Here is a 25958-nt window from a genome sequence, read left to right as displayed (position 1 = left end):
ACATTGAGATTTAGCTAACAAAGGGTTGAAATGCACCATTCTTTGAAGAAGCTGTCTCTATTCCATTAACTTCCCAAACACCAAGGAGGTATTAATTATCCACACAGTTTTGCGCACAGGCCCATTGTTTGATTCAGGATTTTGTGTAAGCACAGATCTCTACTTTTACACATAGATGAGGACTCACACCACTGCAGTGGGCAGAGAGAGACACAGATCCCTTTGCACCACTCAGTCTCTCCAGCAAGACAAGTCCTCACAGAAGCATTCTGGACTGAGATAAATTAATTCTTATCTATTATAAGGCAGCTAACCTCTGCTGAGGCTTCATTTGATTCTTACAAACCTGTGTGACCTTTCAAATGTTATGATGGGCAAATCTTCCAGTATTTCTTTCTGGCCTTGTTAACATTGAACAAGTTGTGGAACTTTGCAATGAGGAAACGAGCATTTGAGCAGTGATCAAGCTCAAAGATATCCAGAGTGCCAAGACCTTCAAAGCTGTATCAGGTATACAAGAAATCAAGTGTAAATGGGAAATACCAAAGGTGTTTTACTCCTAGTAAAGGACAGAAAGATTTGGCCTTCCCATTTTGTACCGAGGGAAGGAGAACAAAGGAGAAAATCTAAAGCTGTGACTCCAGTGCAGGTATTTTACCCAAGTCAGCAATAAAACCATCTTTAATCCAAAGCAGTACAAATACAGATTCACATGTATCACTGCACACCATTCAAAGAGAGTGACTTGCAATCTTTTCAGTGTAAGATAAAACATCATGCTAAGTTGTTACCATATCATGTAGCATCAATATAGAACTATTAGCCACTGCCTTCTCATCACTCAGAATGAAGTTTAAAGCTAAATCTGCTACATATTTAAGGATAGAAGAAAAGCAGGATTAAAAACTTTATCCATACCATTTGTTCCATCAAAGCTTAAGCCCTATAGGAAATCAGTGTATACCTCTAAATTTATGTTAAAATTTATGGATCGGTGTCCCAAGTCAAAAATTTATCTTTTCTCAGCTACACACCTCTGGTCTTACAAGGTGAAAGACACCTTGCTTTGTGGAACTACACAAAGCCTGAATGGAAAACCACAGCACAGCTACATGCAAGCACACACTTCCTTTAGAAACTGTAGGATTATTTTATTCTCTGAAATCGCATAACATTCTTCAAGTTTTACCTCTTGTGGTCCATTGTCCAAATCATGACACCACCCTCAACACCCTAGACACCAGCAGCCTTGGCAGCTCGACAGGGTCAGGCCTGGTTATGGCTTGGACAGGAGACAGATTGCAAACAGCAGGTGCCACAGGCTCCCAAAGCTTGGCCAGAGCTGGCACATGGATGCAATGCCAAGGCCATCCAGAAGAGCTTCTGCTGCTACATCAGCAGCAAAAGATGAAAAACGGAAACACAAGCTTATTGCTCAATGGGGTGAGGAATTTGATGGCATGGAGACAGATGAGCCAATGCATCCAATGCCCTCTTTGCCTCAGCCTCTACCACCATCTCCCCGGCTTCTGTGCTTGGATGCAAGGTTCAAGGAGGAGATACACTACCAGGAAGAAAACCAGATTGAGTTGGGGATGACTTGAGAGAACTCATGCTATACCAGGACATGGGACCAGACACACTGTGTCTGAGGTTCCTGAGAGAGATGATCTATGTGACTGTGATTTGTCACTCAGGTAAAAGGTCCCCTTGACAGCTGAAAAAGACAGAAGTCACACCCATCTTCAAAAGAGTCAAAACAAAAGAATAAAGCAGAGATATTTCTCCATGCTACAGCTGAAAAAGTCACAGTCTACACTCCTATTTCCAGTGTCCTGCTGTAGCTAAGATTGCCTCAGACTGCACTCATTCAGCTCCACTGGAAGTTCACCCGCAAAAGCTACATCCACCAAGCCACAGACATGAGGGCAAGAAGCCAACAATGGAGCAATCAGGAAAAAGGAAATCCCTTGCATCACAAAACTCATCTGTCTGAAACCATCTGGAAATTGACTCTTCAGGATATAAAGTTCACAGCATACTTTCTAAAGAAATGCAAGCAAAAAAGATTCACAAGTTTCCTGGGCTTTGACCCAGAATAGACTCGAACATCCTTATCTGGTCCTATATAATTCACAGGAAGATTTAAGTGAGAGGTAAAAACTTCCCATGCTAAGACAGACAGCCCCTTCCTCGTCCTTCTCCAACTAGTCCCACTTAATCTTTTCATTCCTAAAATAATGAAATCCAGTTGTCTCATATCTCTGGGGTGACATGGTACAGAACTCTGTGCATTCAAAACTCTGGGAGAAAAATATAACAGCTACTCTGTTCAAACCACACATTTGGAGGAATCCTGTGAGTGACTTATCAGTCACCGTGCAATTCGGAAGGCTGACTGCCTGAAAGATCCCTGCTGGCATTTTGCAATTTCTAATGTTTTTTTTTAATCATGAAAGATGTGGATAATTCAACCTGACTGATGATGTCAGTCAAGTCCCACGGAATTCTAACAGATTCTTTTCTCCATAGATTTTGGGAATTGGTAAAGGAAATTCATTTCCACCAGGAGAGAAACCCCTGCATGAATGATTCCATTAGATTTAGCATGAGAAAAAAGTTACTGGTTCTTTTATTTCTGTCCACAACCCCGACACAAACATAGTGTGGAAGGGACAGTCACTCCCTTATTCTTCCTGTGTGAAACAGACTTTGTCAATTCTCATAGAGACCAGAAAAGAAAAAATATGCCTTAAGTGGCTTGATGTTTGTCTTAAGAAAGACATCATTTTTTGATGGCAACCCATCACAATAGCTGCTACACAGAAGTTTAAGAGGGGGGAAAAAAGTAAAAAAAGAAAAAGCACACTTAAAAATGAGACCTTACTTCAGACTAAAGAAAAGAGAGTCAATATAATGTGCTTTAACCAGCAGGCTTCATACAAAGTGCCTGAGAGTAAAGAGACAGACTTGTCAGGTAACTTGCAGGGGTTAAAAAAATTGCATCAAGAATTTCGTAACTACAAGTTATTCTTCCACAGAAGATCAATCTGGTTATTGTCAGGTCACAAAGGTTTTAACACACACTCCTTCGGCAGCAGATGCTACCTAAAGGTCTTAGAGTAGTTTGTTTTCCAGGCTTCCAGGGACTGCCTCTGTCATGTTTTGAGATATTCCACCACACACTGTGATCAAATCCTGTCCAAGAGTCTTGCAGCTTTCCCCAAAATCTCTGGAATTTAAATTCTCTTTCTACCATAATTTTAGGGGAAAAAGGTTGGTGATAATGTTCTTTTCTCCTTCACCTATTTTCTAGTCTTCGAAGCTCACATTTTTTCCTTTTTTTCTCTGATCTGTTACTGCTGCAAAAGGATCAAGCAAACATGTAAAAATGTCCAATTCAAAATATTTTTCATGGCACATGAAAATAATTTAATTAATTAATTAATTTTAAAAAGAGACAAGCAGATGTTTTCAAGAAGAGAACATTCAACAAGAGGATATTTGGAGGTTTTCAGCCTGCCTTGAACTTAATTAGCTCTCTAAGAATTAATTAATTATTTACCTCTCTAACAGCACATTTTAGAGTTTAGGTAGTCTTCTAGAAGGGTTAAATAAATGCAGACAAAGTCCAAGGGGGTGTCCAAAAATGATCATTGTTTGGTATCTCTGGAAACAGTATCCAGTATATCTGGGGAATTAATGCAACTTTCAGGCAATCAAAAATAATCCATCTAATAATCAAATTCATTTTGTCTCTTTGATGCACTGTTTGTTTGTTCAGTCTCTCAAGCTCTCTTCACTGCAGTTTTGATTCTAGGTCAAAGAACTCATCGTCTCAGAGTGAGTTCCTCTTTCACACAATTTATCAGCTGTGCACACAGTGGGTCTGAGAAGAATGGGCTCAGGTAGACACAGATCCACCATGGTCACAAACTGGCAAAGAGAGAACCATGGTTCACCCTACAGCACACTGACAGCTGTAGGGGGCTCTGAGGTTTGCAGATGCAAAGGGCACAAGGGGCAAAGGATATAAAAAAACCCTCTCCAAGCTCACAGAGTAACACAGGAGCACGTCCATCTGCAGAATGGCACACATCTTTTCCTCCCAGGTGTGTTGACAGCGCTCCACAACAATCCAGTCTGATGGGCCCACACCAGATGAACAGCCTGTCCCCTCTCCATGTGCCATTGTTCACACACAGGGCTTCTTCCCCACCGGGTGTAAATACACAACATGGGAGCTCTTGACGCAAACAGCCTTTGTTCCTTCGTCACAACATTTGCAACATTAACTCATTAACTGTAAATATGTGAAGCGCAGCCCATAACATTGTTTCCCCTAGATGCCCACGCTGCTTTCAAACCTGTGTTTTATTGGAATGGCTTTTTACCAGCAGCTCCCAAATTAAGCAAGGAAGCAAGTCCAACACATCCAAGGTCACTGTTTGCATGTCCGATTGCACTGATGGTTATAACTGTTGTGGTTTTCCACCTCGAGAGGGCAGGAAACTAGAGGTCTTCTGGGTAATCAAAGGCACATGTAGAAACAATAAAATACACCCATAAAATGATGAGTGCCAAGCTCATTAATGCTGACTGCCTTGCCAGAAATGGCAGCTAGCTCTCAGTGTTCTTAGACACCTTTTGCCTCTTTATTTTTTTGTTTCTTTTTTGTACTTTTGCTTTGCTTTTTGGTGGGCTTTTTCCAGTTCTCCAGAGGTGCAATCAGTGTTCCTAGAAGCCACCACAGCAAAAAGCAGAAAAAAAAAATCTGAAATTATTCTCAGTGTGTGACTGCTATCTGTATTCTTCCCTCATTCCTGGAATATTGTGTTTAACACAACAACAGATGCATAATGAAAGCTACTCTTTGTTGTACTTTCTGCCTAACACTTCTTAAAATAAAGGTGTTACCAACATGGTATTCCGAGTAACAGGTGTGCCAAACCAGGCAGAGAAAAGTAGAGCATCTTTGAGGTACAGTTTACCCATATTTCTCATGGATAACCCACAGTTTCTCATGTAGCTGCTTCCCCAAAACACCATCTCATTGTTGCTGTCATCTGAAGAGACACTCATAAACGATGATAAATTATTATGATAAACATGCTCTCCTCTGAGGAACTTAGGAGCCTAAGAAAAGGGACAGCTGTGAAAAAGAAGCAGATAGGGGATTGCAAAGCAAGACCATCCTATTTGCTAAGTATTGGTGGGATTTCTATGTGTCATCAGGTCCTGTTCTAGGCATCACAGAGCAAAATACATAACAAAGGACTTGAACGCTATGGCAGCCTTGGGAAGAAAACATTTAACACTCCACTCATCTCAGGAAGAATTTACTATCCGTGACCTCCCCCCAAAAACACTACAAATATATTTTAAAAAGACCTAGAAAAAGTCTCTCTATAGTTTTTTGTCCTTCTTGAGGATTGGGCTTTGTTGGTTTATTTTTTTTGTTCATGATCTGAAAGATATGAAATGCATATCCAAAGCTCTTCAAAGAGATGAACACAAGTATGTACAAGCTACCTAAGGATGATTTCAATTCCCAGTTGCTTAAACTGAACAGATTGTCCTAGAAGGTCTCATCATGAGACAAAGGATTCTAGAATTTCTATTTGCTTTTCCTTTTCTCTTCCAATTTATTCTTCCCTAAAAGAAAAATGGATGCTGAAAATAGATTTTTAAAAGGTAGGAAAAATATGATTTTCTGGCTATGTTTTTATGTTATTCTAGAAAAAGAATTTTAAACAATATAACATTTTGAGTCAGTTTTCACCATCAGCAGGACTGTCTTTATAAGAGCCACAATAGAGTGTTCTGGTTCTAAACACCTGAAGAACCAAACCATAGCCACTCAGTCTAGGTTATTTGAATATAAGCTTTTTTTTCCTCTCTCCAACTTTGCCGCCTCAGCTACTGTACACTCAAACTAGATTTAAACACAATTGTTTCCCATCATCCCAAACAAATGGGAAAAATAAATTATATCTGAAGATTATGCAATGACAGGTAACTTCAATGTTTTAACTGCCAAGATTTAAGTCAGCAACATTGATGATTTCATTCTCAGTGAAGCCTGGCAAGAAAAATCACTGTGGCAAAATCAGGACCTTCTAGATATTTAGTATATGCACTAGAGAAGCCATAAATAACTAAAACATTTTGTTAGTTTCCTGTATTAGCTTTAATGCTGAGAAGTGAATACTAAGGTGAAGATTTTAGGGGTTTGCCTTGTTTCATGCTGCTTCTTTTTCCCTCTTCAGTATTTTGACTAAGTTGTTCAGGATGGGTTTTGTTTTCTCAGACTCCTAAGTGCACAGATATCTTTAATTGCCAGCAGAACTGTCTTGTCTAAGCAGCAATGAAAATGTCACCCACAGTTCATAAAAATCAATTAGAAAATCTGTCCAGTACATACAATGTATTATTTATATTCTAGATACAGAAGTACAACTACTACTTTAAGTTCATTTATTATCACCACCTGAAGCTTTGCTGACCCAAAAGCACATCAAAAAGCAAACCCCTGCCCATTCTTTGTATGAGGCATCACAAAGGATCTGATCTTTGCCTCAGCTGATGCATTCTCAAGTAAAAAACTTGGAAAATATCCCTGATTTAATAGTACTTCATATAGATATTGAGTTCTGAACCAATTTTTAGTTTGACCCAAAAGGAAACACATTGCTTTCCTCTCTTTCTGGGCACTTTCTTTCAAACAAAGCAAAGAAAAGGTTCACACAGGGTCTCAAACACCATTTACAGACAGGAGGAGCTAAGGCATAGTGATGCAGACAGCAAACAAACTTAGGATGCTTGGTGTAACAGGAGGTGATGATCCACCTAATTTAGATTTTCTCTGCAATTTCATGCACATGCAAATCTATCTGCCAGGTAGCACTGAAGTTTGCAGCACTGAGTTCAAGTTAAGAAAAGCCTCTGCCAGCTGGTAAAAAGTTACCCACGTGCCATTCTGAGCACACAGATACACAGTGCCCAGTCATCAGCAAATAAATAAACAGTCACTCTAATATAGGGGCAGGGATGTTTTAAACAGATATGAGAGAATGTACAGGTAAAAATTAATGATGGGTTCTGGGTTTCTTTAAGGTCAACCTTGGCAGAGTATTTTTCTAGGAGGAGGAGTTAGTTTGATTTTTGGGGCCTCGTATTTACTGAAACTTTAGACTTAGCAGAGAGATGGTTCCTGCCAGCTGCCTGAAAACCACATAGTAATAGATTCATAAAAGCCTTCTTCATACACCTGAAATCACAGCTTTTAAATGGCTCAGGAGCCAGAGGATTATAAAAGAATGCAGACAGCAGTCTTTAGGTCTGGTAGCCCCATTCAACAAACACTGAGGAGGCTTTCCAAGCTTTTACACCCCTGCCTCAGCCTCCAATCACACACTGGAGACTTTCTATGCTGTGGAAACACTACAGGGATGGTAAAGGAAGAACTGATAAATAAGTGTTTCCCAGTGAGTTACTGCAGTTATCTGGCCAACATTGTTCTGAGAGCTTGGAGTGCTCTTCAGCAATAACCTACCTGTTGGGTTAATTTCACCACCACACTGACGACTTATCTGTTTAACTTCACTGCTTTAGCTGGTACTACACAAATCTCTGCCCCTTCTTCACTCTGTATTTCTCCTCCACTTTCCATCTCCTCCTGTTTTTCCTAACAATCAATCAGAGCTAACATGCACTTGGCAGGCTCTTGACTCATAGGTCAAGATGATGAAAAACAAATGAGAGTGCATCTCATCAGAGAATAAAGTATTCTTGAGTACTCTCTGAGTGAACACTTATACAGTAAGTTTTTTATTACTCTTTGTTTAAATACTCAGCATTTCAAATATTGTATTACACTAAAATCAGCAAGACTTCCACCTACAGAGGAGAATTAAAACCAAAATACAAATTAACTCAAAAATAAAAAATCTCTGAAAACAAAACAGATTGTCCTGCATTACTCCCTGGAAAAGCTCAGAAGCTGAGTTTCTCAGAAGCTGCATCCTGGTGGCTGGGCTGCAGGGCTCCACATTCCCCAGTTGCCCAGGTTGCAACTCAATCGGCTGGCTCCAAACAAAGTTCCTTTTGTGACCATCCACCACTAATGTCTTTTAGTTACTTATGACACCTTTCATTCCACGTGCTGCACTCTATTTTAAAAGGTTCTGTCCCAGTCTTAAAGATAGTTCTGCTTGAAGCTAGCAAAAAAGAGCAATTACTGTGAAGGCTGTCTCATGTTACCCTTCATGAGGACACTCCAGTAGGCCCCTATTATTTATTGTTTGCATTGCCCTAGTACCTGGCAACCTCCACCATGGAGCAGTGTGGGTTTTTTGGTTAAGCACTGCATACACACACACAAAAAGGCAACCTGACAGTAAAATTGTTTAAAAGATCAGCTGTGATCAAAGCACATTACACAACAGAATAATATCATTGCAGGCCTGAAAGAGTTGGTGCCTTTCAATAGGTGCCAACATTCAGAGAATTATTATTCAAAATAGGCATTCATAGCTATTTGCACCGTACCTTCTGCAGGGTTCATATTTCTTATACCTCCCAACAAGCCTCCTGGCTAACAAGGGTGAGTATGTAGATGCATTTGTATCACACACTGGGTTAAGGAGAGATTTTCCAGTCTGCAAACAGGGCATGCATTAAGCATTAAAGTTTGCTCTTCAGAATTTATTTCCTCACCAGAGCTTACAAGCAATTCAAAAAGCATTTTGATTGTCAAGCTGCTCACAAAACAGAATTGCTGCACTGGTTATTTTATGGTAATTGCATAGCAGAGATCTGGAGCCTTTATTAAAAAGCCACTCCCGTTTCATGAGTAACAGGAACTGCTTGCTACAGACAAAACTGCAAATCCATTCCCTGGCTGGAACTGTGAGTGCTTAGAAAGATTTTTTTCTTGAAAGGTAAACATTTCCTATTTCATGAGAAAAAGAAAAGCTAACAAATATGAGGAAGCATCAAGATAAATCAAGGTGAGAAGTGAGAAAAAACCCACACCTCCCATTCATCTAAGCAAAAGGCAGCAGCATAGTAACACTGCCAGGATACTCTGAATTAAAATACTTGAACTGGTAACCACTTGAAAACCAACTGATTCCAGCTCTTGCTTCTGTTTCATCACATAGAAGTAGCCAGCCAGTAATAGCTTGGCTATGCATTACTCCAACAGGAGTGTTCCTCTCCATAAATTAACTACAGACACATCAATAGCTCAGCATTTCATAAGCCAAAGCAGTTTCAGCTATGAAATTCCTCATGCAAGAGGAAAAAGAAAAAAAAAAACCAAACCCCAAAACAAACAAAAAAAACCCCACCACAAATCCTGGCAACTGACAACAAGGAAAAGCAGTTTCCTTCCACTTCAAGTGTGGACAGACTTTAACACAGAAAGTAAACAACTGCTTCAGCTTCTCATTGCTCCTTTTCCTAATCTAATACACAACTGCTCTCCCAAGAGTCCAAAGAAGTCCAGAAACATACACACACTCTCTCAAAAAAGAGAAACAAAAATGCTGAAGGAAAAAGAAGAATTTGAAATGAAGACAGATACATATCCAACAATAACAAAAATTAAGACGTTGTTTTTTCTTTGCTACTTCGCCAACCAGAAGTGCAGGGGTTTATAGGAGAGGCAATGGTATCTATTATCTACCTGTACTTGGGGGGCACCAAAATAAGGACATCCTTATTATCAGTCACCAGGATTGTTCTGCCTAATATTTTTGTTCCTCCTTCCCCAATTTTTTTGGGAATACACCGCTGCCAACAAATTACCCATCAAAATAAAGGGCTTCCTTGACCATCTCAACAAAAGGATGAAGCATTAAATTCAAACAGCCACAGTCACACTCCAAGAATTGGTTATTTCTGGTCAAGTCTCATTTAACTTTCAAAGCTGCTACAGAAAGAAAATGAATTCAGGTCTCATTCCAAGTCAGCTAGAGGCATTCCAACATCTCTTCCATAGCCATGTTTGAAAACCACAGCAGAGATAGATGGGATACATACATCTGCTACTTAAGGTGTAGACCTGAGGTCAAAGAAGCAGTTTCCATTGCAGCTACTCCTGATTAACTAACTTCTGTCAATCTGCTCCCTGTCAGCTGCCATAAAATACATTTTTTTTTTTTTTTTTCATATCAGCTTCTTGTTTAAAAGTTGTGGTTTCCGAGTAATTTTCAAGGAGTTTTCTTACTGCTCTTTTGTTTAAATGGTTCAGATTGACTTTTAATCACATTTAAAATGCTTGCTTGGCATTTCCATAACCTGCACATCTACCAGTTGCTACCGATCCAGGTGTAAGCCCTCATGGAATCTGACAACTGCTCAAATCCAGCAAGCTGACTTCAAAACCAAAATCTAACAGACAAAGCCATATACAAATGTTGATGCAACTGTTCAAAGTGATTTTGTGTCTGGCCCAGTTCCATAAAGGTGGCATGAATTTTGGCTAATAGTGTGTGCCAGGAACACAGGGCCATTCAGTGAACATTAACCCTGAAGTTTTTCTATTTTCAGTATAAACGCATAAGCACAACTGCAACATTTAAAAAGGCAATCTAAAAGGATTAGGTAATACAGAACTTCGTTTCAACAGCAACAAAAAGCAATTACAATATAGCAGCTTCCATACTTTTAAACCTCAACTTTCTAAACTTTAACTTCTTCACATTGCCCTATGCACCTCCAGTCCATGTTCTCAACATTCCATTTTGCATTTCTTTACCTGTCGGATTCAATTGTTCAACCCGAGCTCTTCCTGTAAACAAAGGATTTCTGCTGAATTTAAATTTGCATTCAGCAGAATTCTGGCTGCTGGCCAGAAACATCTCTGCAACGCAGTGTCAGAGTTGCTAACACCAAATGAAGTTAAACAAACGGAAGCCCTCAGCTGCTCAGCAATTAAAATTGATAAGGAGCCTACGTTCTTCAGGACTTCTTTTCCAGTCCAACAGAAAGCTCTGGAATTGCCAGCCACTGGAGGTTTTTATAGCTTTGCTTTTTATGAACGCACAGCCTCGCAGGCGATAAGCGCTTTTGTGCACTTGGCTGGTGTTTGCCCATGATCACGGCTCTTGATGGGGCTTCAGTGGTGTGAAAGATGCCAACAACACCCCAAGGACAGACTGGGACATTCCAGCACTTGTCAGAGAGGTGCCAATTTGCCCCTAAATCAAACATGCCACAGCAATGCTGATAACAGCTTTAGACGGGTGCCAGAGGAGAGAGCAGTCAGATTGTGTTATGTACCACATCTAGAACAAACAGCCTCCAACTCCACTGAACTTGTGACTCAGGGGGTAAGAAGGCTAAAAACCTTATTTATGATAGAGTTGTCAGCCAGTCCCTGATGCCACGGCACTCACACATATCCAGGGGTGTGAAAGCAAAGTGCTCTGAGGCACCAGAGCAGTACCAGGGGTAAACTCAGAAGCACAGACTGGCTACCTACGTGTATTGTCACTTCATCCTAGAGGCCATAAATATCCCCAGAGCACTAGATGATGTGAAGATGCACAAGGCATGAGGATCCCTGCTCCAGAAGATCATGCTATAGCATATAGCAGTGTCTCTACCCAATTAGGTGGAGTCACAGCCCCTGTCAGGCTTTGGTCCCAGTGCCAGCCAGGATTGCTGGTGCCTGCTTGTGCTAATGAGCCCTTTGGCAGCAGGGGCACAACCCTGCACTGCTGCAGCTACTGAACTTTTGGGCCAGAACCAGCTCACACCCCGACAGCTGCTGCAAGTGCAGGGTTTGCACATGCATACCCCTCTACCTTCATGCTTAACAGAGCTTTATCCAGGCTGATCTAGCAGGCACAGCTCAGCTCTACTCCACATCTAGGTCTAGGAGAGCAGCAAAGAGACATCCTTAAAAACTATCTGGATTAGTATTGAATCTGGTATAGCTATGAAGTGCAGAGAAGGTTACAGCCAGTAAATCTCATGGTTTCATTCAGGTCTATGGGATGTTGATGGAGTTAGTCTGGTCCACTCCTCTCCATAAAATGATACCAGGCAGCCAGTAACGCTGATCTATCTTGAGAAGTTGTGAGGAAAAAGTAAATTTACAGGTGGTCCTTCTTCCTTAGTGTCTAGGCAATTTTCCTCTATTTCATTCCATGAATTCAAACTTATTTCAGTTCATTACTATAAAGCAGTCACTTTACACTTTGGGAAAGAAAGTGCACACTGCTTGGCTTTCCCATGACTATTTATCTCCCTTGCATTGCAAGACAGTGTTGTTCCTACAACTATCCTATAAAAACCATTTCATTCTTCCCCAAATGTATCACAAGATATGAAAAGTGAAAAAATTACTTTTATTACCACGCCACATCCTAACTATATAGGAAAACCACTTATTCAAAGCAGAGTTCAATTTCTAAATACCTTTTAAAAGACATGCTCTATAATACCAGTTTTATTTTACCAAGGTAGGTGCTAATCTCAGTAGCGAACAGCCAAATTTTATTCTGGTTAATCAATTACTGCCTACGGGACGCTTCACTCCAACTGAGTTAATTTCTGCCTTCAGTTCCTGTCTGAAACTTGCACAAGTTTCCCACGGCTGTGGTATTTCACAACCACTGAAATTCAACAGACACAAAGTCCCTTCTACACACCAAATTGCCTGAGACAGGGAGAGTGGGGAGCAGGCAAAAAGAGACACCATATGAAAAAAACAGTGGCAGTGACATCTGCTTCAAGTTAACAGATGTGGTGTTTGAGGGGGATGGAGAGAGCCTGCAATTCCAATGAAAACACAGCACTTCACTTTAGCAATCAGACAGGAGCATCATCAGATTGCATTTGTCACAGGGAGCAGGAGGAAACTAAAGGTACACATGGCTGTGGGTTGGACCAGCTTACACTGGCTGCTAGAACACATGGTATAAACAGACTGATTTCCTCAAAGTACTTAGAAGCGGTTTGATTACTTACCAAGTCATTTCCTCATGAAAGGAATCCCATGGCATTTTGCATATATTATTTCAATAACAACAAACACAGACCATATACAGGTTTCCTGAAACAAGCACTGTTTCTTTCAAGAGAAAGGCATCTGACAGAAAACTTCCCTCAGAAAAAGCAGTCTCAGCAGAGGCTAACAGCTAGTATCAAAACCTACTTGAATTTTATCTCCATTCTTTCATGTAACAGGTATAAGCAGGTGGTGCTTTACTCCTACAGATGCAATCCACCGAAAATTTCTAGAGATTAGGCTCTTCTCATAGTACATCACATTTTCACACTCAGTTCAATTTCTGTTTCACTTTACAGTGAGACTTGATAGATGTGTAATGTTTCCTACTAAAGCCACACAACAAAAGAATGCCACAGAAGTCATCAAGAGATAACCTCAGTGCTTGAAAACCAGAGTGCAATAAGCAATTCAGAAACCCAAGAAGGGTCAGCAGTAACACAGTACACCTACAACTTGCACGTGCTGCAAAACCTGCAGGATTTCAAAGGTCTGTCTTCTCCCTCACTCTTGGAGCTTTTTTCTCATTTCTGTGGTTCAAACATGTAGTCGCCAAAATAAGATCATGTCATAAAAATAAATAAAATTCACAAAGAGCTGTCTTGAATGAACAGAACTATGAAGGCATACAATTGGCATGACTAGGTAGCACTTAGAACCCTGTGCCTGTCATACTTCACATGCTGTTCAAACAGGATGCTCAGACAGCTTAGTGCCAGGGTGCTGGATGACCTGTTGACACAGAAAACATCAAGTGAGCAGGTTTATTTTGTGTGAAGTGCTGAGATAACCAATTATCAATACTTTCTGGGTCACAGCTAAGATAACAACATACAATCACATGAAGTTTACACACACTACAATAAAGCAACATGTGTTTAGTTATTTACTCATTGTCAGGTCTGACCACATTTTAGTGCCTTCTAAGACACGGCTGAAAAACAAATAGCCTCAACTGGATCTATTTAGGATGAATATTAGGGAGAAAAAATAGAGCCTTATTTGCTGAAGTTTGTAAAGATCAGATAAAGCCATTTTACAGAATACAAACACCACTGATTCTTAACAGGGTTAGCACAGGACATTCTCTTCTTCTTGAAACCACAGGATGGAAAATCTTTGCTCTTGTCTCTTCTCCTATCTCCACTGCCCTGCACAAATAATTGGGCACAGGCATTTGAAGGGTGTAAGAATGAGATTAGCAGCAGCAGCAACCATTTCCTGCATTCATTCTCCTTTGCTCTACTTGTCAACATCCGTACAAGAGAGAGGCACCTTTACTTCAACCCTGGTGCCCTGCAGCTTACTGTGAAAAAGAAGACTCCAGCCAATTCCAGCTCATTTTTAGATGATATGGGGAAGGGGATAGCTGCTGCAGGAACAAACACTCCTTGAAGGGAATTCCTTAGTCCACAGAAAGAAAATACATTCACTGTAAGGACCTCAACTTTTGTTGTACAAGGATATGAATGAGCCAGAGCTCTGTAATCCTTGCCTCTGCTATTAAACCTGGTGTCTTTGGAGAGAATCCAAGGAAGTTACCTGGTGGGTGATTTACACTCTGTCCTCAAACCATGGCCCAATATTCTGTGCTGTCCAACTCATATAAAAGTATGCAATATTAGCACTGCAAGGAGAAACTGTTGTAAAAATTTGAAATAATTTTAAAATATCCCTCAGGTCTCAAGAACTCATTGTTGGTTTGCAGAGGAAACCAGGAACTTCTGGGCACTGAACATCTACACATCCAAGCCTGCCTAGCCTCCCTGTGTCAGTTCCAGCTGTCTGACAGTGAGCAGCTTATTGCAAGGGTGACCACACTCTGGTCTAAACAGAGGTAATGAGCCTGTGTTCTTGCCCAGTCTAAAACACATAGGGAGGGACAGAGGGAAGACCACCAATTGTTAGAAATCTACAACAAAACTACTGGACATATGGTAAAAACCACCTGCCTATAAATGTTATGTGATTTAACATATTTACTACAGACAAGAGAAAACAGTCACCTGGACAAAGTAAAAGTTCATACAGAATTAACGCTGTACGATGCTTAGTGTTAAAAAAACCCAAGCCTTATTATAAATAAAATAATTTAAAATTATTTCTATACATCTGGTGCACAATGCCTAGCAAGTGGCTTTAATCATCCTAATTTTGGAGATGAGTTTTTGATATGCAAGTTTTTCTCTAAACTAGTTGTTCCCACTAGGAAGCAAATAGCTGTTCAAATACTTAAGTCAAACACATGATGATAACTTTTTAAGAATCAAACCAAATCCCACTCTAACAAATGTATTATATTTCCTATTGCTGTAAAAGAAAATGTATGCTCTATTTTTGGAGTAAGAGTAAAATTAATAGATTATGATCGAGAGCACAATTTGTTAGGATAAACAAAGATAATTTCTACTATTTAGTGATCTTAGTTCACAAAAACCAGTATATTTCTCATTTGAAATAAATATTAGTGTAGTTATACGACAAAGCATATACTTTTTAAATAACCTCAGCAGAATGCAAAGAAGGATTTTATAGTAAAGAATAAAAAATTCAGTTTTCTATTACAAATGGGTCAAAACTGTTGTCAAATGAGGTCTCATAAGTCCACTGTCATTAGCAAAACATACGTGAGATGTATGTTCCCAGTGAGAACTTTGATATAAAATTCAAAGATCCACATCAATATTTGCAGAAGCAGAAGAAACTTAAAAGGATCCAGAAGCCCTGTCCTAGGTTCATTTTGACTTTGGTTAATATTTTTCATAACATATTAAATCATCACAGTGATTGTGAAGAACATATGAGGTAAAAGAAAAATACCTACTCTGGGCACTTTCCTAGCACTATGTAAAGGCCACCTAACAACCTGCAGTATATTTTCCTATTTCTGGCAGTTTATCACTTTTAAAATTATAAAATTCTAAGGCTGCAGACCTGGTGTTTGATGTATTCCTTGGGAAAAGTACCAGACATTTTTTTCCTTAAACTCAAAAAAAGGATTCTGTCAGTTTTGAGCAAATGTGTGTTCATTATCTCACACACCTGGAAGTTCTGACACTAAAGCAGTTCAGAGAAAAAAAAAACTGGCTTTTGTCATGGTGGCTTTAATAAAACACTGGCTTCCCCTGTGCCTATGTTTTATTGTAATGTTTCCAGGTCTCACATTTTCTGTTATAAATATGGTTGTTAAGGAAGGAAACTTTTGGAAGTGTGAGGAAATGTGGAACAGTATTCTTGGGTTTTGTGGAGTTTTGTTCTTGTTTTGGGGGTTTTGATTGGGTTTTGGTGTTAGTTTTTGTTATTTTAAACTACTTACACTATGCTTACACTCTTACTCAGACCCTGCTTTGCACTGTGTACAATTTCTTATAGCTTCTTGAATACAGAAAATGTTAAATGGTAAAATGTTCTTCTACCATTCTGTACCATGAAGTAGGAAAAAAAAAAAGAAGAAGAAGAAAGTCCATATATCCTCAAAAATTGGTAATGTCATACAAGGCAAAAGCTCACACCAAGCACTTCTCTAGTCCTCCAGGTATGCACAGCCTGGAAGCCAGAGAAAACTCTTCATTTAGAAGAGCTTTAGAATTTGGTGAAAAAACAAACAAACAAACAAACCCCCAAAAAAACACACACCAAAGTACTGTCTAAAAACATACAGGAAAAATAATTATTAAATTTGATTACTAAAGGATTGAATACTCCTGCTTATTATACATCAAGAGATAAATATACTCTCTATGCATACATATCTTCCTGGTAGGAGGTAAAAATACATCAACTACTCCTGTAGCAGAGCTTTGCAAATGCCTGTGCTCTCCCATTACCATGACTGCTATTATAATGGCTCTCACAGGCCATTGTGCCAGATGAAGCATGACTGCACCAGGAAGCTTAGTACCCCACCTAAAACCTCATCAGTCTAGGCATTCTGCTGTAACTCAGCCTTCCCACCAGGTTTATTTGCATCTGGCAACTCTCCAAGACATTGAAACGTGTTGGACCTCTTGTTGGCAGGCAGAAAACACCTTGCCCCCAACAAGACACTATTTTCCATCTGGAACTGAATGAGCAAGTGTTCACAGCTTTTGTGCTCAGCCACTAATGCACATTAAACAATCTATTAACACACCAAATTAATGAGGCACTGCCAAGTTTAAAATCAGCTAAGCACTGTGCCTGTGCATAGCTCCCTGCAGCATATGTTGGCACCGTTGTTTGTAACACATCCAGCGCTCAGGCATTTGGAGCCCAGCCTAATTAGTTCACTGCAATTGAATCTCAACTCTAGCCTTGATTCAGCTGCAATGGAAGTTTTGAAAGAGGCCCATCTACATAGCCTTGCATGTTTTTCCCTGGCACTTGAGGAGCCAGGGCAAGGAAGTGTGCCAGAATTGCCCAACCAACCCTTTGACAGAGACACAGCAATGTGAATGCTGCACTTACTGGGTTTTTTAAGATCATTCATGTGCAACTTTTAAAGGTAGGATAATTCTTTTCCTGGAGGAAAGCAAACATGAGAGAAGGACTTGAAATGTCATGCTGGAAGGATGATGGGAAAAGAGAGAAGGCCTATCCCAGGAAAGCCTGCCCAAATTTAAAAAAATGCAAAACTTCTATGTGCACATTTCACAGTTCTTTATTTTTCCACTGCACACAACCTGTATTCACTGAGCATTAACGTTTGCCAGTTTACAGTCTTCTTCTTCCATTGGTTTTTAGAAAACCTAAACATCAGTATGGTTACAAAGTCTTTTTTCTCTCCACAAAACTTCCTTGATCCAATGAATTTTTTTTCAAGTCACCAACCATATCCCACTATGAACAGAAATTGGATTTTCCCAATTATTGCTAGCAGTGTCTTCAAAAGGCATTTTAATTAGAGGACACTTAGCTTTTCACCTTCCTTCCCCTTCAACAATCAAAATACATTTCCACAATACTTTTCATGCAGCAATCACTGAATGCAACAAATAATGCAAAGACTGGTTTCATCCAAGTGGATTACCTATTAGTGTTGGCATTGAGAGGATCTGGTTTTTCATATTGCTTTTTTTTTCTGATGGCAATTACTAAGTAATCATGGGAAAAAAAATAATTTTTTTCTAGTCAATTACGCAGTTATTTGTATCTAGATTTCTTAACCTAAGAACTTCTACCGTCCCCTGGGAGAGAGAAATGGGGACTCCTTCTGATCTGTACCTAGACTGACACTTGAGCTCTCTGCGGCACAAACTTGGACTGGTCTCAGCCACAAGACAGCCCACAGCAAAAATGAAATTTCTGACAAGTTACAGATTGGGAAACACGGCAAGAGTGCAAAGCTCTGTACTGGCCAACCCAAAAAATCCTATTTCAATTACATGGTTCCAAAGAAGCACCTTCTTGCAATATTGTAGCTAAGGGGCTGCACTGCAGCATGCATACAATAAGGAGGGAACAACAAAACCCTTAAGCCACTTCTCAGCCTCACCTGCAGTCAAAAATCTGCCAAGAGCCCAAGCACCAGTATCTGTCTGATCAGCAAACTGGGGTGCCCCTGCAGCAGCAACTCCTAAACATGAGAACATGTCTTATGTGGGGCAGGTAAATGGTCTTCCCTCCTCCCTAGGAATACCTAAAGTTGGCTTTCCAATCCCTTTTCCTCTCAGATAAAACTGTTACCAAGCACATTGACAGATACATAGAGTTAGGTTGCCCTGCTGCAACTCGGCCTAAGGAAACTACCTCAATCTTGATGAGACAAAAAAAAGCTAAACCTGGGTCTTCCTGCTATTGACAGCAGCAAAAGGAACATGACTGTGATCAAGCCGCATTTCTTTCTTTCCACTTGGAAAAGCCGTGCTTGCTTTGGAGGATTTACATCTCCTTTTTTGTTTTAAACAGAAGTGATAATCTGGAAGTCTGCTTTCAAGCCACAAAAGTCTCTAAACGTACAAATGTTCATGTCAAAGCCACAGCACTTCAGTTTGCAGCATTTTTCAGTCTGAAAGAAAAGTCATGTGTGAGCACGTGCACATAATAATTGTTTTATGTATCTTTTTTCCTCCTCAGCATTTTACACAGTAGGTTTGGAAGTACGTCTGGAAACATGGCAAAAATGGGATTTTAAATTGGAGTTATGCTTTTTCCTCACGATGTAATGTATGTGAAGAGCATGGTGTAAACACTGCATTGCCTTTAATAGCTGATTACTGTGAGTCCTGATTCAGGCAACTGGAATATTCGATCTACCCTCACTCCCTATCTGTGTGTGCACACACACGCAGCCATGCTTCTAAGAGTTTGCCTGTTTCCAGAGACCAGTTTTCCAAATCCCAACTGCTGGCCAGTCCAAGCTATGTAAACAACTTGAGATTCGAACAAACTCAATGACAACCCTTGCTGATTAAACCAAACTTATACAAAGTATAAGTAAAGTAAAGTAAAGTAAATTGAACCAGGTACAGGTATGCAAAGATAAGATAGAAACTGATTCTTTTGCATGGCAACAAAGGAGAGCTGCCACAATAGAACAAACCAGTGGTTCATCAGTTTTCAAATTGTTCCCTCTGGTTACAGCCAACACTTCAAAGAACACAAGGAGTCAACACTGTCAGAAATCATTATTTGACACCCCAAGAACAAGAGAACTAGTTCGTAACTTCAGTTTCCTTAGGATACTTATTTTAAAATTAAGAGGGTGAGAAGAACCTCTTCCCTTGAGCACTTAAATATAAAATAATTCTTTTTAACATCTGACAAGTTCGCTTATTCTGTACAGTCATTTGCAACTGTGGGACAGTACCCAAGGGTTTCAGCTGGCCACTATGGGGCTTCTTTTTCCACTTCTCCTCACAGAGGCTAAACACTTAATTTGTTCAGGCTGCAGAACATTCCACCTCCCAGAGCTGCTCTCTCAAGGTGCACTGCTATGATAAGTGTGATAAGATGCCCTAGCCTGGAAGGTCACTGAGAACAGTGGCACTCAGGCACAGCCAAGGCAGATTTGGTGGCCACAGGGCAAGCTCTTGCTTGCAAAGTCTGAGTCTCCAAGCAACCACCAACTCTGTTTGCAGAAGCCATGCATGTAAAATCCTCAGCCATCAAGCACAATTTACTAGCCCTGGTAAAATCAGGTGTACGTATAGGGTATTCATCTATTTAAATGAAATTTATTACAAAATCAAACCAAGTCAAGTAGCTGAACTAAGTGGTTCTATCATCTCCACTAGTACTTTTAGGCAGGTTTTTTGAGTGGCAAATTAGTAGCTGATTAGCCATTCCTTCTCCCCACAGAGACTATATCCTCAGCCTTCAAAAATCGAGGATAAACAAGGCACAATAATTCATTCCCTATTCTGCTCACCTGAGATATCTTTAGTCTAAGCAAATAAGAAAACTTCTTAGAAAAGACCTGTCTAGAATTAAATTGATTTAATCAGAGACTGGGCTGTCAAATTACCTTGCAGACTGAAAACATCAGCAAGAGAGAATACACATTTTGCATAGTGAAAAACGGGTATTTCAGACACCTTATGAAAGAAATAATTCAGAATACAGACCACTGGCCTGACCTATGCAAAGCAACTAGATTCCGTCCTTTAAGTCAAGGGTACATGAGGGCCTTTACTGCTCACCAGAACATGCAGCAATCAAAACAATATGAAGCAAACATACCAACCTAGAATCTCTGGATTAAAGCTTGGCGTTCAACTTCCTTTTTCTAAACAATATAAGACCTAGGAAAATCAATCCTGAGTATCAGTTCTTAGCTATTAGTATTCTGCATACCACTGACTAAGATTCCTGAGCAGGAAAAGGGTGTGACAGGCAATCAGTAGATGTAGCTCTTATCGCTTGATAAACAGTGTTTTAACAATCAGCAAGTTAAAAGGACTATTCCAGGAGTTGTTACTAACTGCAATAATTACAGCATATAATTAAGAACACAGCCACACACTCCACACCATGCAGAAAACAGAAAATTACGCCTCCAGTGCTTGTTGCTCCCATCACTGGGCTAGATCTTGGGCAGGGCTCTCTGCTCAGCTTAGGTCTTTATGCCCTGATTTAACACCACTCCTGCTTCCTTTCCTTCCCCTCTAAATACTTAGGGCAGCAAGCAAAACCTCCCAGGCACCTGAAAGCCCCCAGAATGAAGCAGGAGGCAGACTGCAGAGGGAGTTAAAAAGACAACGGGCACAGTTAGTTCAGTTTCTTAAACTCGTTTGGGCAGGAAAGACAAACACCAAGGTCCGTGCATATCCCAAGGCAAAACCCAGCTTAGCATTCTATGAATGACTGTTGGTATGCTGACAATAGAACAATCAAATACTTCCTCCAGTGGGAAAGGAGCACATGGACGCCTCTGTGTGTGTGTGTGTCTCAAGACACCAAATCCTTTCCAGCTCTGCACCTCATCCCTTCATATCCAACTGCCTGCACAAAGCAGGTCCTGTGCCTCCTCCCAAGGGGACACTGGGACACAACAGCTTCTCTCAATCAGACAAATCTGCCTCATCAGTCAATTTCAGCAACACGCTCCTGCTCTGTAGCAACTACTCATCTGCCAATACTCAGCACCTGGCTGGCAGGGATTGAACTCCAAACAGAGCATTCCCTGGCACAGCAGAAAGTTGCTTTGGGAGCTGAGATGGGCTGGGAACAGCAAAGGCTCAATTCCCTCTGCTGGTGGGAATCAGAGTGAGGCTGTCTAAATGGTACTTGCAGATTGCCTTGTGAGAAACATACAAGGGTGTCAGTACCCTCTTCTGTCTCTTCAGTGCCCTAAGGAATTCGAACAATGCTCTTGGTAAGAGGCTGGAGAATATTTACTGCCACTGTCATTTGTCATTGCATCAGAAGAGTTCTGGAAAGAGGGGAAATGCTGGGGCTAATGCCTACACCATGGGTGTGTGTTGGTTGGGGGAGACAGGTAATGACTTATACAGATTACAGAATCTTAAGTCTTGCACTGACAGGATTAATCCACACTGCTGATACTAAAAAAAAAAAAAAAAAAAAAAAAAAAAGCGCTCCAATTCCCAAAAGTGTTTCACATTGTTCATCCACAACTGTAAGGCACTTCATAATTATGGCCATTACTCATTTTCTCATCTCATGGCATTATCATAATGCTAAAGAGATCGGAGTCCACAATTATCTCAGCAGTTGTACCCAGTCATCTCCCAATTACATACACTCAGATGACAGCTGTTTCCCCTCCACTAAAATAAAGTTGGTACCACTTAACCTGCTGACCTAAACACTCCAGAATCCTCAAGTGTGGAACAGAAGCACAAAATCCTGAACCTGATTTTACATAACAGTTACTTAGAACTTAAAATCAGAATACAATAACAAAGTCATAAAAACTGACTTTGGTGTCTTTTTTCTTAGGATTTTGACCACAAAATATGTTTCCCTCCAGCTGCTGGAATAAGCATGTATATATACAATGGATATATACATGTTTGTTCATGAATACAATAAACATGCAGCACATTCCCACCTGACCTTCTTACCTACATTTAACACACACCAATTGCCCAAGGGCCACACAAGCCTCCAGCAACACCTCGATAGAACAGCACTGATTCCTCACAGAGGCACCTGTCGGGATGCTTGTGCACCACAGACTTACCACTTGCTGGTTTGGGTTTGACACTGTGCTCTACAGACAAAGTGATTTTCAACCTGCCTGTGGTTAAACAACACCCTCCAAACACCACCTCCTTCTTATCCTAATGGACAGCACAAGGAGGTAGAGCCGGGGCAAGGAAAAGGAGCATCACTTGTTTCTCACCCTCCTCTGACAAGACTGCAGCTCTGACAATTGACAGCACCTGTTCAATCAGAAACTGCTGCCATGCACTGAGCATCGGTATCACACAGGTGTCACTGCTTGAGATCAGGAGCCAGGCATCAAAAACTAATAAAGAGTGGGGGACACTGCTACCTACTTAATTTCCCCGTTCAGTATGAACAATTTATTCCAACTGCCTGCTGAAGAAAACTGTCTGAAATCTCATAGATACACCTAAGTGCTCCTGAACTGAGATACTGAGATACAGCCTTTCTCTTAACTAAAGAAGAGGCAAACTTTCCCCTGGGAGAATGACTTTTGTTTCACTTCACACCTGCGGGGAGGGAGGAGAAAAAAAAAAAAAAGAAAGAAAAAAAAAAAGAAAACTACGATGTTCAAGCCCGAGGAGCCTGCGGGGAGCGGAGGAGCGCAGGGAGGGGGCTCGGCACGGCCGGGCGGCGGTAACGGGAGCAGGTGCCCGGCGGCGGCGGCGGCAGCGGGGCGGTACTCACACGGTGAAGTGATACACGAAGCACTTCCATCCCGTGGGCCGCTCCAAGAAGTTGTAGACCCTGCCCTGGACGCTGCTGCGGCTCAGCAGGGGCTTGCGGAGGCTGTAGATGGAGACGCGGGGGTCCAGGCTGACGGGGGGCCGCGGGCAGTCGGCGCTCACCACCAGCACCTCGCTCCGCAGCCGCGGCGCCCGTTCCCTCTCCCGTTCCCGCTCCCTCTCCCGTTCCCGCTCGGGCGCGGGGCCGCATCCCGCGGGCGCGGGGCCGCCCTGCGCGGCCGCCAGCGGGGCGTAGTGGGCGTTCGGGGCGCTCTCGGCCAGCTCCAGCGCCGCCGCCTTCTTGCCGGGCGTCATGCTGCCTCTCCTGGGCAAGGACAGCCGGCCCAGGCTGCGGCTCTTGGGCTCGCCGGGCGGGGAGCTGGACGACATGGCTGGGGCAGGGCAGGGCAGGGCGGTGCGGTGGGTGCCCCGGGAGCTGCGGGCAGCGCCAGGCGCCCCGTCCCGCCGCCGACACCACTGGCACCGCTGGCCCGGCCCCCGCGGGGCGGCCCCGGCCGGGAAAGGTGCGGGCGGGCGGGGGCGGGACCGGCGGCAGTCCCGGGGCCAACCGGCGGGAGGCGCTGCCCGCGCCACGGGCTCCCCCTGCCCCGCACCGGCCCCGGGAGCGTCCCCGTGCCGCGCTCTAAAGTGTCACTGTCCCCACTGCTGGCCTGTGTCACCTGTGCCCTCGGCACCGCTGTGGCCCCGTGGAGGTGACCTCTCACCTGTGTGAGGAGCTGCCAGCACACAGAACAGCCCAGCAGCCCAGCAGACTTTCCTGCCTTCTCAGCCACTCCAGTGTTCCCCAGGACTGTGGCGCTCGGTGTCTTGAGGTTCTAGGGCACAACCACTCGCTTCAGATTTAGGACCTTCTGGACCTGCTGCTCCACTCCTTTTTTGCAGAATTTCAGCACCTGGGAGCAGCAGAACTCTGCCAGAGCTGGAATCCTCCAGGAGGCTCTTTGTAAAACCAGTAACAAGAACTATGAGCCCAAACAAGGGGTCTTGCAGTCCTTCGTGTTATTGTAAGCAGAGTGAATAACTGAAGAACTGGGAAAGCTGTAGAACACAGCAAAAACACAATCCTATAGAACTGCAAGCTCTGCAAGTTGGGTCCCTCACCAGCAGCATTTTGGTTCTCGTGGAAAGTTTGGCCATTGAGAACAGGTCGTTTTGAGGGCCAGGATAACTTTCCCTTGTGGTGGACTCAGTTACAACTTCCCTGACTATGTGTGGATCGATTTGTAAAGGCTTTTTGCACCAATTAGTTAGTTAATAATTTCTATTCCCAGAGTGAAGGGGAAGGTGCTCTTTGATCTGCTCTGATGGGTTTTTTCTTCCAGCTCAAAATAGAACAGACTAGTACGAGCTAAGTTGAGTTCATGGTTGATACTGGTACCCGGACAAGAATGTTACAGGGAGATAAGGTGCTAAATAAAGTTGAACCAAAACAAGCCTGCTAATTGCAGTTCCATTCAAATGTCAGGCTGCATGAATTGTAGGGGAACCGGGCAAGATCCTCCACCAGCGTAAACAAGAACGACAGGTGGGCTCTTGTACTGATTTACTCCCATGAGGAGGGATCTGGCTCCATCTTAGGAATACAAAAACAGAAACGTTAAAACGAGACTTCGCAAAACTCATTTCTAAACCAACAGCTTCCTAACCAGGCTTTTCCCCCCTCCACTGGAGCATGAAGAACAAACCAGCTTAATAAAAACACCATTTCAAAGGAAAATTTTCCTGTATCGGGTCAAAATAGAGCCTGGTTTCTCTTATTTGGAGAAACTGTTCTTTCTTGAAACAAGCCTGCAAGAAAAACGGCTGCTGGAAGAAAGAATGTCATCGCTACCCTTGAACACTCACTGTTTGAGGGCCAGCCTGATAAAGCCTTGATATTAAAGTTAACAAATGTGTTCCTTTATGTAAGTGTTCCACTTTGTTTTATAGACCAACATAACATTGTCTGGGTTATACAGAGCTTTATCCTGGAGCCAGCTGCAAAATATAACATTCAGAGCTCAGCCAAACAAGAATCTGTATGTTCATGTGTAAATGATGTTGTTCTCCATAAAACTTTTCAAAATCTTTAAAAAATATTGTGGCATAATGTTGCTATTTATCCGTTGCTTAACAAAACAGAGAATAGAAACTTCACTCTATCTGAACCTAGGAAAATGGAATTTCTGTATTATTTATGCAGTTTCCTTGCAAAAGAAAAGTTAGGGGGATATTATATACCTAAATGGCTAAACAAGGAAGAAAATTGGTAAGATCTAAATTTGATCTTCAGTGTTCAGTAAGAAACTGTTCCAAAGAACCAAAGTTTGTTTCAATAATTTTTTTACTGCAAAACAAAAAAAAAAGTCTCAAATATATTCCACAGCCTTATATATTAAATTGTTTTTCAGGACAGAAATATTTTCATAAGGTTTTAGGCTGGAATTCCAGCGTTGGGTAAATCTTTCAAAGCATCATCACAAATAAAGGAATTTTAAAGTATTTAAAATTAGTATTTAGATAATATTGAAAGACCTTTTCCCAGAGTCAAGGAATTAATCAAAATCTACATTTTAAGTGATAACATTTATTTCATG

General features: G+C 41.6%; 1 protein-coding gene across 1 annotated transcript in view; it reads right to left on the bottom strand.

Annotated features, from left to right (window-relative positions):
* The window catches only part of KCNQ1 (potassium voltage-gated channel subfamily Q member 1), a gene marked incomplete at its 5' end in the record, with an annotated part of 329667 nt that extends 305916 nt beyond the window's left edge, over positions 1-23751 (bottom strand). Inside the window, one exon of the mRNA XM_083864290.1 lies at positions 23324-23751. Within this exon, the coding sequence (XP_083720416.1) occupies positions 23324-23751 (428 nt within the window). The remainder of the gene's footprint in view (positions 1-23323) is intronic.
* Between the last annotated feature and the right edge of the window lie 2207 nt (positions 23752-25958).

The sequence above is a fragment of the Zosterops lateralis genome (assembly GCF_965231275.1).
Source record: "Zosterops lateralis genome assembly, chromosome: 6".
Taxonomy (NCBI): Eukaryota; Metazoa; Chordata; class Aves; order Passeriformes; family Zosteropidae; genus Zosterops; species Zosterops lateralis.
The sequence above is the reverse complement of the archived record's forward strand: the minus strand, read 5'-3'. Positions and strand labels throughout refer to the sequence as shown.